General features: G+C 39.8%; 1 protein-coding gene across 1 annotated transcript in view; it reads right to left on the reverse strand.

Moving 5' to 3' along the window:
* The window catches only part of LOC149282519 (electrogenic aspartate/glutamate antiporter SLC25A13, mitochondrial-like), a 50,817-nt gene that overhangs the window by 26,539 nt on the left and 5,949 nt on the right, over positions 1 to 18,329 (reverse strand). The window contains exons 3-9 of the mRNA XM_089498091.1: positions 14,734 to 14,849; positions 9,398 to 9,537; positions 7,385 to 7,531; positions 4,913 to 5,051; positions 2,760 to 2,853; positions 2,558 to 2,642; positions 106 to 193 (exon numbers count right to left, since the gene is read on the reverse strand). Coding sequence (XP_089354217.1) covers positions 106 to 193; positions 2,558 to 2,642; positions 2,760 to 2,853; positions 4,913 to 5,051; positions 7,385 to 7,531; positions 9,398 to 9,537; positions 14,734 to 14,849 — 809 coding nt within the window. The remainder of the gene's footprint in view (positions 1 to 105; positions 194 to 2,557; positions 2,643 to 2,759; positions 2,854 to 4,912; positions 5,052 to 7,384; positions 7,532 to 9,397; positions 9,538 to 14,733; positions 14,850 to 18,329) is intronic.

Genomic DNA, 18,329 nt, shown 5'->3' on the forward strand with positions numbered 1-18,329 from the left:
AAAGCCTTGCAAGGCTGGACAAGTACAGCATTGTTTCTCTAAACTCACAAGAGGAGGAGGATTTGATAATGTAGATAAAAACGGTTACAATCAACCGTGACTAACCTCCTGCGATTGAACCAAGAGCAAATCTATAAGCTGACTCGGCCACTTGGACAAGGACAGTACGAGACACGTCACCAGAGCCTTGATGCTTGACAGAGGAAAAGAGAGAGGACATGAAAACCAAGTTCATACAGTCAGGGAAAAAAGGTATTATCGGAACCACAAACTCTACACATATAAAGCATTGCTAGGCATAAACTGGATATTTATAGGGAATATTAAAAGTTTGGGGGGGTACAAAACAAAACATGTACACCCGCACTGTAAATAAGAATCAAACACTGGCGTTACCATGCTATGCTCACACGGCGATAAGCTTCGCATCGAAACAGCTTTTGTTTTATTTCTTAACACAAACGACACGCAAAGAGAAGCAGTGCACTTTGTACATGAGAGACATCGGCACTTCGGTAGGAAAAAGTGAATTCATTAAAATGTTTACCTTAGTTCCTGCCGAATAAATAAAAAAATGCACACGACATATGGCATATTTATTGCTGAAAGTGCTACTAGGGGCAGCCATTTTGTCTTTTTAGCAACAACGGGAAGCAGAGCTGCCAGAAACATTATTATGACATTTCTTGCATTGCAATGGACAGGGTAACCATGTATGAAAACACAATGTTTAAAAATCTGTATTTTCTTCCTAGAGGGAAACTAGGAAGACATTTGGAAAATTTTGAATGAAGTTGAATATTTTATTGTTTTCTACTCGCATGACCCAAAAATATTTTCCTTTTAAAATTTTAAAGTAGCTTTTGCATGCTACTAAAGGCATTTTTACCTTCGCCTACGTCTAGTGACCTAAAACAAGCCGGATATGGAGAGATTGGTTAAGGTATAACAAGCGATTTTGCGGCAAACCCCGACAAAAGTGGTCTTATCACCATAGTAACCACTGGAATTCGGAAGGAACATTTCATTGGTTGCGATGGGGTAAGAGTTTTTTTTAAGTGGTTTTTTAGATGGACAATGCCTTACATGATTTTAAGTGTTTAAAATAAAATGATGTGGACAAAATATAAACGTACCACCTGTAATTCTGCAATATGTATTCTGCGACATGCATGTGACTGGAAAATGGGCAAGTAAATTCAAAAGCAAAGCAACCAAGGCATTAAATAACAGCTTAGGAATGAGCTCAGCTCCACCACTGCATTCGGTACAAGCTTCGTGAGGCACCAGACACACCTGTCACCGCACCGGCTCCTGCACTCCGCTGCCTCTCATGGCCGAGCAGCCTGCCGCGTGGGCACCTGGTAAGAAGTCATCTCATACTCAGCAAACAAGAAAAAAAGAGTACACTCCGCAAACATGATCCCCTCCAGCTTTTAAATCAACGCTAATCTGGAGAAGGTTGGTACACATTGTGTGTTGGAGCAGGGCTGCCCGGCGCTTACAAACAAAGTATTGTGGTGTCAGCGGCCACACAACATGTTAGGTGACCACAAGGAGCTCCTGCATTCCGGAGTGTGACAAGCCACTTTGGACTGGCCATGTTTCTAGAATCTGGAATGGCCACTCCTGACACTAAAGGCTCAAAAAAGGTAATCAGAATAAAGAAAGCATCTGAAGCATTACAATCACTCCCTGGTGCTGCAGAAGGAGAGCCTTGTTATTAATCCCAGTTGATAAAAACCTTAACTATTTTAATGACTGGTTACAAAAAAAATAAAGAGCCTCTAACTGTAAAACCAGAGAAAGGCTGTTGGTTGCCTGCGGCTTCTTCCAATGGTGAGCCTATGGTTTTGGCCTCCTTCTAGACCAAATGCGATCCAAGCATCTAAAGTAGCTACACGTGTACAAGCAACCATTTGTATAACCCACTGTTGCAAAAGCCTGTGTGACCATGCTTTATGGGATACATACTTAAAGGGGAAAAAAAGGTTAATGTGTTCCCATTCACACGTCTGGTGTCTAAAACTGAATTAAAATACAAACAATGTTTTTTTGGATTAATTTGTATTAACTAGGTAATACAAAATAAGATTTATGCTGAGCACAGGAAATCTTAACGCAGCTCTGGAATATTAGTTATCCCAACACATAAAGGAGAAATGCATTAACATAAAATGCATATTTCAATAACATAGGATTATACAGCATTAAAATAGAACATGAAATAAAATATACTGTTTGCATTATTAAATTACTTTCCAGTATACAATATTATATACACACATTGTATACATATACAGTGTCCTGCACTAATACTGGAAAATATTGCAGTGGAAATTTGTATTTATTGATCTTTTCTTTTAAAAAACAAAACAAAAAAAAAGTACTCTAATCTCATTGATTTCAAACAATTGCAAACAACACAGTTTTAGCCAAAAAAAACACACACAAAAACAGTTTTTACAGCATTTTTGGCTCTTATTTACCATGGTGCCAATATTAGTGGAGGGCGCTGTACGTACATATATTTACGTTAAATTAAACATTAATTTACCTGTCTTTGAGCCTCTGCCAGGTTATAAGGCAAAGCCCCTTCTTCCAGGGGAGCAATTCTTTCAATATCTGCCAAAGTCATACGCCTGAAGATGATAACATTCATTTTAGCAAAGCAGGGGTAATAAATAATAATTAAAGAGTGCAGTTTTATTGCAAGTATCAAGAAATAAATAAAAAATAAAGATGTTGTAACGTCTTACCCCCTTGGCTCATACAAATCTGCTAATTGGAACAATATGTCAACTTCCATGGGCGTCACTTGTCCAAATTTCTGTGCAGCCAACACAAACTCCTCTGAAGAAAAAGAACATAGGGTGAACACAGATTAAGTTAAAGAACCACATCAAGGGTGTGATAGCATGTACGATAAACACAGAGGTTTTGGATATCTCATACACACTAAACACCAGTGAGTACAACAGGAAAAAAAAAAATCATATTATAATGAATTTCTTCTTAAAAGTACACTGCAGCAATCATATAGATCCTAAAACATGACGGCTACATAGGGCCCACAATATACCTGCGGGTCCTGGTAATCCTGTGCACTCCCGCAAGTCTGCCTTTGCGTTGCTCGCACAAACAGTGTCTCTTATTCTGCCCAGGCGAAGCAGGAACCCAGCAGAGTCACATCACATGACCCTGCTCTGTTCTTGCTTCCCCTGGGCGGGGCAAGAGAAGGGGTTTGCACAGAGTGTGCCAGCAACGCAGAGGGAAGCAGCAGGGCTCTTGCAGAAGTCTGCAAGCGGAACCGAAAGATCTGAAGTTGTATGGACGGTGGGGGTGGTTGTATGAATGCGTGATTGAGGAAATGAATGGGTATTTGTGAATGAGAATGTTTGCGGGAGTGGAACACACACGTTGCGGGCGACAACTGTCAGAAATTCAGCGGGAGCGGGATTAAGAAAACAGTCCAGCACAGGGCTCATGCGCTCCCACTAATATCAATAGAAACGCTTTGCCACGGATTGGCTGATTTAGCCAACCAATATCAAGAAATGTTTGACCACAGAGCAGGGAAAGGTTAATTTATTTTTGAAGAACGCATACTAAGGCACTCACGTGGCATTTCAACATGCATCCTTAAATGGGGTGTCTCTAAATTATTTATAAAACTATGTACCTAAAATGAATATGGTGTAGTACTAGGGCAAAAGCAACACACAAAAGAGACAAAATATTATACTGCCATTCAAAACATATTTTAATGCCAAAAATGGGAAACAGGCAGTCTGCATAATAAATAATACACAGCAAAAGAATGACATTTCTACTACTTCTAATTAAGTTTGGGTGGCTTGAAATACAATATTATTTTGTTTTTCTAGTTTTTGTGGTTTGACAAAGCCTTTTTATTTATTTTTTTATGAACCTCAAATCCCTTTGGTCTTCAGAATGTACAGTTAAATGATGTAAGCCAAAGTAAAGTTTTCTTGTTGGAAGAGGATTAAAGAATTTTCCTAAAGGTTTAAACAATGATATGGAATGAGAAACAAAAAAAGGGGGAAAAATGATTTATGTTTCTTAACACACAAAAAAAAACACGGGCTCTGTGGTCGTCCTCACTGTTGAGCAACAGAATACGATGTTATATTCGGGGACTCAATCTGTTACAGGCACGCAGTTACGGCTGTGGCTACTGTATACCATGGGGGCTGTGCACAAGGCTCCATAGTGTAAATGGGGAGATCAAAGACATCCCTAAGCAGCCCATTAGTTGTGGCACATAGCGGGGCCTTATATATATATATATATATATATATATATATATCACACACACAGAAATTCAGTCTTCTGCACTTCGCCCCTAAGCTGTTCCTAAGTATTGTAAAGTGCCTTGTAGACCATCAATACAAATCCATATTAAATAAGCACTCACAGTGCTTCTACATATAAAATAAACAGATTTTATTCAGTGGAATAAGCCATAAATCTGTATCATTATATACACATACACACATACACTCATATACAAACATACAAGCTGGAAATCCACTCACTTGGGATGTAACCGTGACCTCAAAGCTAAGTCAATGACATTTTTTCAGGATGTGGCACAAGCCCTCAATAAGTGAATATGTTCTAATTAAGCTTGACAAAGATACTCCAGAAGCAGCAGTTTGTGGGTTTTATGAGAGTGCTTTCATCCATGAACAACTCATTGACTGTGAGAATGTTTTTTTGTTGGAAAAGGGTACCCTACACTATGTGGTCAAGAAAGAAGCCATAACATTGCGCTCCAACAAACTGCAACAGTGGGGAACCTTTACGCAAAAAACTGGAGCAGAAAAGGGATAGATCCATCATACAGCATAACATTTTTAGGAGGACATATCAATAGCCTCGGCTTTACCTTTTGTGACTTCCACATCTTTCCTATTGCCAGCCAGGGTACTGTATATCTTCCTAATGAGCTCCATATTGTTCAGGAGGGAATTAAATCCATTAAAATACGAAAAGCTGACTTGATGGGATACGGTACCTCCAGCAGCCTTAAATGAAAGAGGACAGAGAGAGGAAAAAAAAAGCGTTTGTGGAGACATTTGGAAAACAAAGCATTAAGCACCCCCTCTTTAACTATGCAGAGATTTATTGGGGGGAAATGTTGACTGTCAATGAAAATATATTGTGTTTGCCAATAAACTCCTTGAAACCTTTCCCCAATGAGTGTCTAAGATAAACCACAACCAGTGAATGTACGATCGTACACTACAAATCTAAGCAAATACATATGCCGGATTATGCCAGAACACTGGGAGCTAATTTACAAGGCTGACGTTTCAGCATTACTCAATTGCAAAAATGTTTCCTTTCCTATTAATTCAATATAACCAAAAACATGCATTTGGTTTGTATTTAAGATCTACACTACATGTAAATAGTCATGTAGTATGTATGTATACTATATATATATATATATAAATAAAATGTGTATATATATTTTTTATTTTATTTTATTTTTTTAAAGAATGCTCTCTGGTTATTACAGAACAAAAATGGGTCTTGTTTATAGCTGGAATCAGCCTTACAAAAAGCATAGAACTCAAAATATTAGTGATGAGCTCTAATAAAATGATAATTTATGGTCTGCATAAATGTATACAAACTTTCTACTAAACATCACAAACACAATCAGGGCTAGATTTGTACTCGGCATGCCTATAACTATATGTTTATTATCTCTGTGTAATACTAAAGCAATCTTTCCTTTGTCCCAGTCTAGCAGAATGATGATTACAGCAATTGCACGGGCAAAGAAAGTCTTAAATGTTGAAGCTACTTAATTATATAATTAACAGTTACAATTAAATATTTTAAGACTTTTTCTAAAAACGAATCCGGCAGCAACGTAACATCAAATACAGTAGTTCTCAAACCTTTCCTTCTACTGGGTGGCCATGGGATTCATAAAACTTGTGTACTAGATTTTATTTATATGTGGAATCCCAAATCTTTGGCTTCATTTAGAACTAGAACAAGTGGTCCTTTTAATCTGTCTTTTTTTCCTGCAGTATACATTCAGACCTCAGATTCAGGATAGTCATATGCATGTTTAAATTCCCTCACTGTATTAGCCTTCACCTGGGAGGCTGTTCCACTTACCTACCACCCTCTCACTACAGTAGAACACCTTTTACATCCAAGCCTCTGACCCTCTAGTTTTAGATTATGACCTCTTCACCCTTTTGGAATAAAAAACTTCCCTCTTCTAGTTTGGTAAATCCTTTTAAGTATTTAAAGGTCTCTATCTCACCTCCTCTCTCTTCTTCACTACAAGCTATACATACTCAGTTTATTTAGTCCTTCCTGATAATTTTGCACAGCAAACCATTTATAGGAACCTCAGGTGCGTATTAACTGCAGACAACTCGCTGAGCGTTTTGAAACCTCCTGCTTGTTTTTAATATACAGGTCACCTACACATATGGAACGCTTACCAACAGGCCAAGAGCAGCCCATTTACCAACAGCACTTCCCGCTCACCATTATCACAGCCAGTGCAGTGGCTCTAAACCTTTAGAATACGGCCACTTGCTGGTAGCCTTAAAGTGCCATGAATGGTTTTCAGCCACAGTCCATTCCTGCCCCTCAACTGTGCTGGGGGTAGAGGAACCAGCAGTCCATGTGATAATGGGTGTTTGGAACGTACATTTGACTCTGGCCAGGCTGTTAAAGTGGTCAGCAGTTATTGTAGACCACTTTATGTTGCAAACGCACCTATAGAGTAGTTTACAAGGCGTTTGCAACAGGCACCGAGCTCCCTAAAATGTAAGGGAATCTGTTGTATTTTCACAAGAAAGGATAATCACAAAAAAACCACGTAGAAGCTTTTAGCAAGCCTTTTCAGTGTCTACAGCAGAACCCTTATTTAAAAAATATTAATTACGGGAACATTCATAAATCAAGGAATATTTGAAAGGAGTAGATAATTATTTCTTGGAAGTTGACTAAGAAGTCTTAAATTAATATTTAAGTTGAACAGCAGCTTTAAAATACAGAGTTACTGCTAACAAGGCGCTATGGATTTCAGAACATTGAACTCGAAATGTCTTTCTACATTACGGGTCCGTGATCAGAAAACAAAACTGAACTACCACTTCTAATTCATTGTACGTCTGACCTACGTAACACAGCTGGGCACTTAAAATGTACAAATTATGGCTATTAAAGATGGTTAATTAATGTTCTTTCCGAGAACTGGTTTCAGAACTGCGGTTCTTGCTCTGATAGTCAGATGAGTGATGCTTGAAGCTAATAGTCCCTCTTATGGACCTTGTTATACTTAAAAATTACACATAGAAAATATTTATGCATAAAAACATACAGCCACTAAACACTGTTCCACAAACGGGGTCAAGACGTGTGGTCGGATGGTGACCATAATATCCCTGAAGTCCATGGCATTGATGGTGCCGGTGTGATCGGTGTCACGCTGTACAAATGCTTGCCTTGCATGTTCCAGCTGAATTTCCTGTAAAACACAAAGCAACAAATGTGTATATGGCATAAATGAAAATAGTGTGTGGTAAAGCTTCAGAAAACCAAAAATAAATTGTGTCAAGGATTTTTATTGTATGGTCATGTCGTGCCACAGCATTTATAGTGAGAGAGCGTGCGTAAGAGAGAGTGTGTGCGGGTAAGAGAGTGTGTGTGTGTGTGTGTAAGAGAGAGTGTGTGGGTGTGCGTGCGTAAGAAAGGGTGTGCGTGCGTAAGAGTGTGTGGGTATTAGAGAGAGTGTGGAAAAAAACATCTTTTTGATTCATAAATTACTAGGGAAAAGTTATAGAGAGAAGAGAAAGTCATTTATAAGTCAATCATTAGAATCTACAGGTTAATAAGTCCTTCTGATTTTTTGTTTAAGATCTGCTTTCATGTTATCAGACAAGGGACAAGAAAGCGCCCCGCTCCCCAGTACGAATAAGCCCTGTGTACCACAGAATGTCAGCTTGTTAATCCTTGCGTCCTTAGCATGCCCTGCTGCTAGTTCATTTTCAGCTGATGGTGCTGGTTACAAAGTAAAAGTACATTAGGGACCCATCTGGTCCAAGTTAAATCCAACATTAAAAGAAAGGGAATTTACCAAAGTGACTCCCCGTACACTCTGACTCCAGCTGCCTAGGGGACAAGGTCTAGACGCTGTAACGGGAGTAAATAACTCATGTAAACATAAAAATGTATACGACCACTAAGTCACTGTAATGTGCCATCAGATACCAAGCTAAACGAAAACCAGGGAAGCGCAGGCAGACTCCACTATCTCCAAAAGCAGTATCTTGGGCTTCACAGAATAGCATGATGAAAGAGACTAAATTACTGGATTAAATGGTGAAAGGAGGAATAATTCCTTACATATGTAAACATTACTATTCTGTTTGTGATTATAGTGTTAATGGAAGGGAAATCTCAAGCCGCCTTTCACACATGTACAATGAATGCAGAATGTCCTTTTTCCTCCTTTAAAATATAGATATATATGTTTTATATCAGAAGCAGAAACTTTAACATTTAAGAATACTTTTAGTGCTCTCCTATACTAGAAGTATAAAAATATAGTAATATTAGGTGTGGCTGAATAGATGCACTCCTTCAAAACGCATCTCCTACTTTCCAGTGCATGACACAAGCTATGCACACGCTGATAGCCAGCTGGCTCCTGAGGGTCCGAGGAGACCCCACACTCATGCTCAGAAAATGCTCCGATTGAGCAGCCTCTTAGCAGTCATATCTGGAACAAAAGATTCTCTCAATGGTCCGGTTTTTTTTTCTCTCAGCCAAAGAATGTATATTGGCTGAGAGATATATTTTAATATGCATTTTTTTGTTGATAGGGCTGCTTGGGCACTGAAGCAGTACCCAAGCAGCACTATCAAGCTGCAGCTTCCCATCTGGTCCAGGGATTCCTGTCGCCAATTGCTTTGAGCAGCATTATCTGCGTCAGGAAAGTGCTCCCTTTGAAATCAATGGAAGCACTCTCCATCCACATGCATGGGGGTCTCATGAGACCCTACCTGCAGCATTCACCAATCCAGTGCTGGAGCCGACGGGCCGCAAGTATATCACAGGCCAGACGTTTTGTTCAGCAGAACACATCTCCTGCACAGAAAACGGGGAGCTGGCAAATGCATTTGGGGGATTATGCAGACATGCATTTGCAAAGAGGGCACCATGTCTATTTAAAGGGACCTCCCAGCTATCATATGCATTAAATTGCACATGATGACTGGAGTGTCCATTTAACCTCTGGCTAATTAGCCAGTAATACAAAAGGAACTGTGGCCAAAAACCGTTCAAGATACATTTGATAGCAGTATGATTTGTTTGGAAGGGAAACACTAACCAGTAGAAACTGGGTAAATTCAGCATAAGGCAGGAGTCTCTTCCGATCTTTTCCGAAGTGTAGTTGTATGAATTCACAGCCCCAGTTAAATGGTATACGCTGGTGTATAGTGGTTTGGCCAAAAACTTGCTTCACATCATCTGGAAGAGAGAGTTTTTAAGGATATAATTTAAGTAGAACACACTGTATATCACACACAAAAAGCTATTAAAATAAGCCCTATTAAAGTGATCTTGTTAAAGTGCTATCGACAAACCCAATCAAAAAATAAAAATATTTTTTAAAGTACCAACATGGTTCAAAAAAAAGATGCGTTCAGCATCATAATCAACAGGATGTTTCTGCTGGTTGTCCTTCACTGTTCCACCACAATTAACCTTTATAGATCACCCTCATAGAATAAAAAAAACAATATAAAAATCTTTTTTTCTTCAGGATAAGATTTAAACACCATATTTTTGTATAGCTTTTTCCACCGGAAGACTAGCCCTTTCTGCAGTAGTGTTTTTGCTCAGTGTGCTAATTTCACCACTGCAAAAACATCAAGGATAATACATTGTACAATATTTATCTTTAAGTATCTTCTTCCTGACTACTAAAACACGGGACTATACGAAAATCATATGTGTTTATACATATATAAAAAGACGCACACCAATACCGCTCACAAGGTTTCTTCACAAACAGTCTCAGCTGAAATATAAAAATTGTATGGAAAAGTTGTTCTAGAAAAGTAAGGGCAATTAGTGTGTCTTATTTATGTGAACACTGTACTTAAGATACAATTGCTAAGGTTTTATTCAATTTTGTGTGGGCAGATCACTTTTGTATACAGTTAACCAAATTGCCCTAGTGTTCTTAGATTCAAAGTGACACATTTCTCCCTGGTTTGACACGGACTGGATTGAATTATACTCCTATAGGAGAAACAATTTAGAAAAAGGTTTCCTACACAAAGTTCTCGAACAAAGTGCAGCAGCAGAACAAAGCAAGGCAATGAGATGATTTAACCCCTTAAGGACCGGGCTGGTTTTTTTTTTTTTCTTTCTTCTTTCTCTTGCATATGGGGGGGGGTATAAGGCATTTCTGGAGGCAAAGTGGCATAAAGGGAGTTAAAAGGCATATAATGGGGCACTCTGCCTGCAGAAAACCCTTATGCCCCCCATATAACACCCCCCCACGCCAGTGCTCCGTCATAGAAGTGCCAGCAGTAGCGGGGGTTGTCTGCGTCTATCGAGCGGACATTCGACGGCTGCCAGAGAAAAGAATTCTCTGCAGCGCTGCGGGGAATTCTCCTCTCTGGCAGCCGGGGAAGGTATGTGCAATGCGCATAGACAACTAGGGCTGCAACTAACGATTATTTTAATAATCGATTAGTTGGCCGATTATTTTTTCGATTAATCGATTAATCGGATAAAAAAAACAATATGCTAATTTTTTGTTTATTTAAAATAATTTAATGAACTGGATGTTAAAAAACAACTTAAAATTTACATTAACATTCTTATTTTGTTATGATGTAATAAAAAAACAATATTTTCAAAGTACAAAAACCCAAACACAATATTTATGAAACAAAATAACCCCAAACATTCTGAAAAGAGGTGGACTATTACTGTTCAAGAAACTTTGCACCCGGCACTTTGCACCCGGCACTTTGCACCCGGCACTTTGCACCCGGCACTTTGCACCCGGCACTTTGCACCCGGCACTTTGCACCCGGCACTTTGCACCCAGCCCTGGCACTTTGCACCCAGCACTTTGCCCCACCCCTGGCACTTTGCACCCAGCACTTTGCCCCACCCCTGGCACTTTGCACCCAGCACTCAGCACTTTGCCCCAGCCCTGGCACTTTGCACCCAGCACTTTGCACCCAGCACTTTGCACCCAGAACTTTGCACCCAGCCCTGGCACTTTGCACCCAGCCCTGGCACTTTGCACCCAGCCCTGGCACTTTGCACCCAGCACTTTGCCCCTGCACCCAGTCTCCAACTCTGCCCTGCACCCAGCCCTGCCCCCACATTCTGCCCTGCCCCCACACTCACACCCTGCACCCACACTCTGCCCTGCACCCACACTCTGCCCTGCACCCACACCCCCACTCTGCCCTGCACCCAGTCTCCTGCCCTGCCCCCACACTCACACCCTGCCCTGCATCCCCACCCCCACTCTGCCCTGCACTCAGTCTCCTACCCTGGCCTGCCCCCCCACCCCCACTCTGCCCTGCATCCCCTGAAACCCCACCCCCACCCCCGCGAACCGCTCTGTGCGAACGGAGCCACTCGCACAGAGCGAACCGCTCTGTGCGAACGGAGCCACTTGCACAGAGCGAACCGCTCTGTGCGAACGGAGCCACTTGCACAGAGCGAACCGCTCTGTGCGAATGGAGCCACACGCAACTAAAAGAAGGCGCGTGTAGCGGAAGCGGGGAACGCTCGCGGAGGTAAGTAAAAGGAGCCGAGTGCTCCAATAACGAATCGATCACTCGATTAATCGATAACGGAAATCGTCAACAACGATTTCCGCTATCGATTATTATCGATTTTATCGATTATTATCGATTTTATCGATTCGTTGTTTCAGCCCTATAGACAACCTCCGCTAGTACCCACGCTTTGGCCGGCGCTCAGTGATAGAAGCCCCGGTGGAAGTGCCGGCAGCGGCTGAGGTTACCTTGCAGCGCTGCGGGGATCTGGATCTTAGTCTATTTGAGGTCTGATTATAAAACAACCTTGATTATAAGACATGGGGTATTTTTCAGAGCATTGTCTTATAATCAAGCAAATACGGTATATTAAACATATTTGCTCATAGATAAGTTGTGTTGCACTGCAAACTCCATTTCCAAACAAAAAGCAAGGTATTTTTGTTAGTTATTTGACATAAAATAATTTTTTTTAAATCTATAATTTGTAAATGCATCTAATTTAATATAACTAGCATTACATTTGCATCAAGATCATTATCCTCCAAATACAGTGAACATTATGACTCTACTGGCGTAACAAGGATAAATTTCACTGTCTTTGCTAATTTAGAGCCATAAAATGAGGATAAAAATGCATGAAAAAGTGTATCAAAATATTTTATATTCTTCATAACGCCTTTGCAGCCTAATGTAATAATCAAAGAGACCAGAAAAGAAGAAAATGTACAGCGAGAAGACTATGGCAAAAACATGAATGAAAAGGGACACAGGACGCTAACTGAATGTAATTTGGAGAGAAACAGAACATAGACATTAGAGGCTAATTTTTGTAATGGAAGATGGCAAAAGTCTGGACGAAAGAGAAAATACAGCAAAGACATCAAGCAGGGGATGGATGATAGGATCGCAAAGTGATTAGGCTGAAACAAATTTTACATGCAGTACAATAGGGGGCCTACAAATCTTTTCATGTTGCTGTAATTATGGTCAATAATCCCCATCCATTATTCAGTACTTTATTCGCTCACATCATACAATAGAGAGAAGCCATTATTTGGTGGTGTTCTGCACAGATGTAATTCTGTGTAGCCTCTTCTCAAGCCTACCAGATATAAGTTTAGAGACCTGATCCAAGGCTCCAAAAAAATAAAAAATAGCACCTTTAACCGAAGGGTCACAGGAGAACAAAAAAGTTATGTTTCTATATCTGCTTCAAGTTATGCATGCTGCAAATGAGACTACAAGAAGCATATCCATATACATATCTTTAAAAGAGGAATAAACACATCCTACAATTAAATCTATGTACACAATATTAATCTATAATTTTACAGTTTTTAGTTTAGTATTATAATACAAATGGCATCAGTAACGTTCTGTATATATCAGCTGTGTCACACATTTTACATTACTGATTTCCCTGCAGATATTGGGGATAAAAGCACAGTTATAAACATCTCTAAGGCTAGAAACAAAGGAAACTGTTAAGACTTGCGGTTTGGGTTGGATTCCGTGCAATCTTGGATTTGATGAAGGGAGTGTACTACAGAGTTTTAAAACATAAATCTGCATAAATTAAAACCTACCAATGGTTGCCTGTGTGGAGTTTGAAAAAAGGTGAGTATACCAGCTAAGAGACTTTGTCAGCGACCAAAGCATCCTTCTCCCATTTGCTGTTTTGGGCACCAGTTATAAAACATTGACATAGATAAAAAGGCATTGAATGGGTCATCAGTTGCATGCTGGGATACATGAACTCCCCAATCAAAAATAACGAAGAAATGTTCTTGTTCTTCTTTCAAATATACTATACCATAAACGTGTCTAAGAAAATGAAAACACCATATGAAGACTTTGCTGTATTAACATGCATAGCAAAAGGGACACTTCCCTCTAAACCATGTAGTAATCATTAAATTAATCTCATCACATTTATTTTCACAATATCTCAAGTCACCAGGTTTAAACTCCAGCAGTATATGCTGATGTTCAGACATAAGCAAGGTGCGATGGGACAGACTGTTAAACGGTACACACACAGCATCAAAAGGCAACTGTGCTGTACATAGAGTTACCAACATCTTGGGTAAAACAGCCTATTTGTTGAAGGAAAAAAAGCAAAGTTGCCATCTTTGCGTTCAATTTAACTACTTTTTTTTTCTTGGTGGGTGCTTTTAAAAGACAAATGACATGAATTTAAACGTTGTACACTTCCCACAGTCCGAAAGAGGTTTCTTGGGCTCTGTCTCCAAAACAATTGTTGGTACAGCCAAATAAAAAATTCAACCTGGTGATTAACAGTTACCGCTTCTAGGCTTAACAAAACACGCAAGATAAAATATACATTTACACAGGACAGGTTTATGTTGATGGAAAGGGCGTAATATCACTGCTTAGCTTTCAGTGACTGTTACCACGGTAACATGTACAATAAAGACTTTAAGGCACTTTTCCCATAACAAATGTTCATGCATAACAATGCTGATCTGTCACTTCGTTTGTAATTTTCACACAGGTCACAATACTTTAACAAAAAATACTTATGCAAAAGGTACGTAACTTTTCTACCGCAGCAAGACATTTTCTACAACTAAAAATCAATGTATTTAAAATAATAGATCACTACAGAAACTTAAGTTCAAATTTAGTAGTGTGGGTTTATTTTGCTCATTTGGGTTTTTCATGACTTAATGAACATTGTGCAACTTCAGAAAAAACAAAAGAAAAACAAAATGCTCTGATATCTGAACACGGGCAGGAAGTTTATGGAAACGTTAGGAGTACGTCTGTCATTGACAACCCAAAATTCTTATCATCAATGAAGTCACCTGTTCAGATAGACATGAGAACAATCTAGAAAATCTATTGGTGTTCGTGCCATTTATTAGGTAAAGCAGCAAGGACTTACCAAATGTTACTTCGCCTTTCCCAGTCTTGTCAAAGAGTTGAAAGGCCACCATGAACAGAGCATCAGGAGCACATAGGACAGACTCGAAAGCTACGAATTCTTGGAATGAGATTAACCTGCCAAAAAAAACCAAAACATATTAGAGACATAACCACATTTGACTAGTTTCAGAGTTTGAGTATCCAGCAAACAGCATGAATATCATTGGCTTTGCAGATACCATAACCAGTCAGACTCAGGCCAGCTAATACTTTCACCTGTAGATAAACTAAATTACGTTGCATTATATGAGCTGTATTAGACGATTCATTTTATTCAGCTTTGAAAACAAGAATCATCAATTCTGCTTTCTACCAGAAAATCCAGAAGGAGAAGGTTTGGCCATCAGTTTGTGATGTAAAGCTCAAGCGCAGTTGGGTTATGCAACAGGACAATGATCCTAAACACAGAAGCAGGACCACCTCAGAATGGTTCAAAAGAAACACAATGAAGGTTTTGGAGTGACCTAGTCAAAGTCCTGACATAAATCTGATCGAGATGCTGCGTCATAACCTTTTAAAAGGCAGTTTGTGTGCAAAAACCCTCCAAAGTAGCTGAATCAAAGCAATTCTCTCAAGAAGAGTGGGGGAAAAGACTCATTGCCAGTTATTGCAAACATTTGATTGTAGCGGTTGCCGCCAAGGGTAGCAAACCAGTTATTAGGTTTAGGGCCAATTACCTTTTTACATGGGTGATATAGATTTGGATTTACTCTTTACGTTAAATAAATGAAATGATTATTTTAAATAGGGCTGCAACTAACGATTATTTTAATAATCGATTAGTTGGCCGATTATTTTTTCGATTAATCGGATAAAAAAATGCAATTTTTTTTTAAATTTAAAATAATGTAACAAAAAACATACAATTTACACTTTCATCTCTTTATCGCAATGGCCTCTCTCTCTCTCTTCTTATTTTACGGACATAATAATAAAAGCTACAAGAACCCAAACACGGTGTTTCTCAAACTAGGTTTTAATACAAAGTTATTAGTAAATATTAATTAAACATAAGATAACTATTTTTCATATTTAATAAAAACTATGAGAAAAAAGCCTTGTTTATATTTTCTTTTATTGCCCCCAGTTATGCACATCTGGCCCCCAGCTTGCCGCTCTGCCCCCAGATATGCCTTATACCTCCTATATGCCAGAGATTCCACTGTGCCCCCTGATATCCCACTCTGCCCCCATATATGCCTTATACCTCTTATATGCCAGTGATATGCAGCTGAGCCCCCTGATATACCTTTTACCCCCAGATATGTCTTATGCCCCACTGATGTGCTTAATATCGATATGCCTTCTACCCCCTATATGCCACTGTGGCCCCTGATATGCCTTATAACTTCCAATATGCCATTCGCCCCCATGTATGCCTTATACCTCTCTATATACCACTGTGTACCCTGATATGCCACTCCGCCCCCATAAATGCCCTGCACCACCCTGAAATTCATTATACTCCCTGATTCACCACTCTGCCTCCCCCCCCGATATGCCACTCTGAAATTCATTATACCACCCATACACCACTCTACCTCCCCCTATACACCACTCTAACTCCCCCAGATATTCCACTCTGCCTCCCTGAAATTCATTATACCCCCCATACACCACTATAACTCACCCATACACCACTCTGCCTCCCTCCCCCCTCCCATACACCACTCTGCCTCCCTCCCCCTCCCATACACCACTCTGGCTCCTGTCAGCAACGGAGGTTCACAAGACACCAGGGAGCCGAGTAGAGAGGCAGAGTGGTGTATGGGAGGGGAAGCCTCAGCGTAAGTGAAGGGCAGTAACGGAGGCTGTCTGTGGACATCGCGCAGACCCCCAACAGCTGACAGAGAGGATGATCCTCTGCAGGAGACCTCGATTCTCTGTCAGCCAGTGGGGGTCTGCACGATGTGCACAGACAGCCTCCGTTACTCACCCTCACTTCCGCTGGGGCTTCTACATCATGTGATGCTGCCACTGCATCGTAGGAGCGGAAGTGAAGGGGAGGGCGGAAGTTGTCTGTGCGCATCGCACGGACACCCACCGGCTGACAGTGAGGGGAATCCAGGTCCCCTGCAGCGTTGCGGGGGATCTGGATTCTAGTGTTATAATCCGATCTCTGTTTGAGGTCGGATTATATAAGGAGAGGAGTTTTTCAGAGCATTTGCTCTGAAAAGAACCTATTTTTATAATCGATAAAAATCGATTCGACTAATCGATAATGAAAATAGTTGTCAATGATTTTCATTATCGATTTTATCGATTAGTTGTTTCAGCCCTAATTTTAAAGCTGCTTTTTGTGTCTACGCACGCTGTCTTATATTAAAATGGGTTTGATGATCTGAAACATTTAAGGGTGACAAATAAGCAAAAACAAAAAAAGAAACAGGGAAGGGGACGAATACTTTTTCACAGCGCTCTATTCTTTGGAAAGCAAGGTAGCCACCCCCTAATGATATACTTCCAGAGCACCATCGGATTTCACAGCACCGCAAGTCTAGTTCCTACTGTGTATAAACACACACAAGAACGAAAGATGAACCGCATCTAATTCAAATGCACAAATCATAGTATAATCTATTGGAAAAGGGAGAGTGCAGTGTCTTAAGACCCATCTATGCATTCGTTGGCAGTTTGTCCACACAAGGCATAAAGTGGAAGTGCAGAGTCCGTGTTGTTTTCATACAAATGTAAAGTTCAGCTATGATGGGTTCCACAACACGTGGTCTTCATGACTGCAGAATACAGGGTCGACGACAGTAGGTGCATGGTCATCGACTCCTCAGACAATGTTTAAAGCATTACTTTAGTCATTCTTCTCTCAACAGACACATACATGAAATCTTATTCCCAACCTGAAATGGAGCTTGTTACTTATACTTTATTAGATCTTTTATTATACCATATATTAGAATACCAGAAGATTTACTGAACATGCTACGAAAGTCCAACTGAAGTCTGCTTACATTTCTGTGGTCATTTTCAAAATAAATGATACATAAACTATAGATTACTAAATTGGGTTCATCGTTTTAGCTCTTCATCTCCAGGAAACGATTGTACAACCAAAGCACCATGTTTATTTTAACAAAGAATACATCCCTTAGGTCCAAAGCCTAGAGAAAGTTACGAAACACACTGTGGACCAGACCAACGATCTGAGAAAATTAAGAATCTGCTTCATTTAAACACAATCATGCATGAAGAAAAAAAACATAAAAAATAGATTAAAAGAAAAAATACATTTCATTCTACAAATATTTTCTGAAAGTCGACTAAAGTAGCTTACAACAGTTAAAAAGAAGGGAAATTCCGACTGACACCAAAAAAAAAACAACTCAACAATCGTAACAATAGCACCACAATAGAAATAATAAAAAATTCCGTTAAGTTCCACTTTGCTTATATCGTGCATGAACTAGATGCTGTGTAAACGACATAAATCTGTGACATACAGCGTAGAAGGCAAATACGTCAATTCTATTTATATCCCTTAAAATAAAAAAAACACTATGTACCATTTCTTCAGGTTTCTTTACGTTTTAGTAATGCAAA

The sequence above is a fragment of the Sceloporus occidentalis genome, unplaced genomic scaffold, assembly GCF_023333645.1.
Source record: "Sceloporus occidentalis isolate IW3139 unplaced genomic scaffold, rSceOcc1.0.p SCAF_113, whole genome shotgun sequence".
NCBI lineage: Eukaryota > Metazoa > Chordata > Lepidosauria > Squamata > Phrynosomatidae > Sceloporus > Sceloporus occidentalis.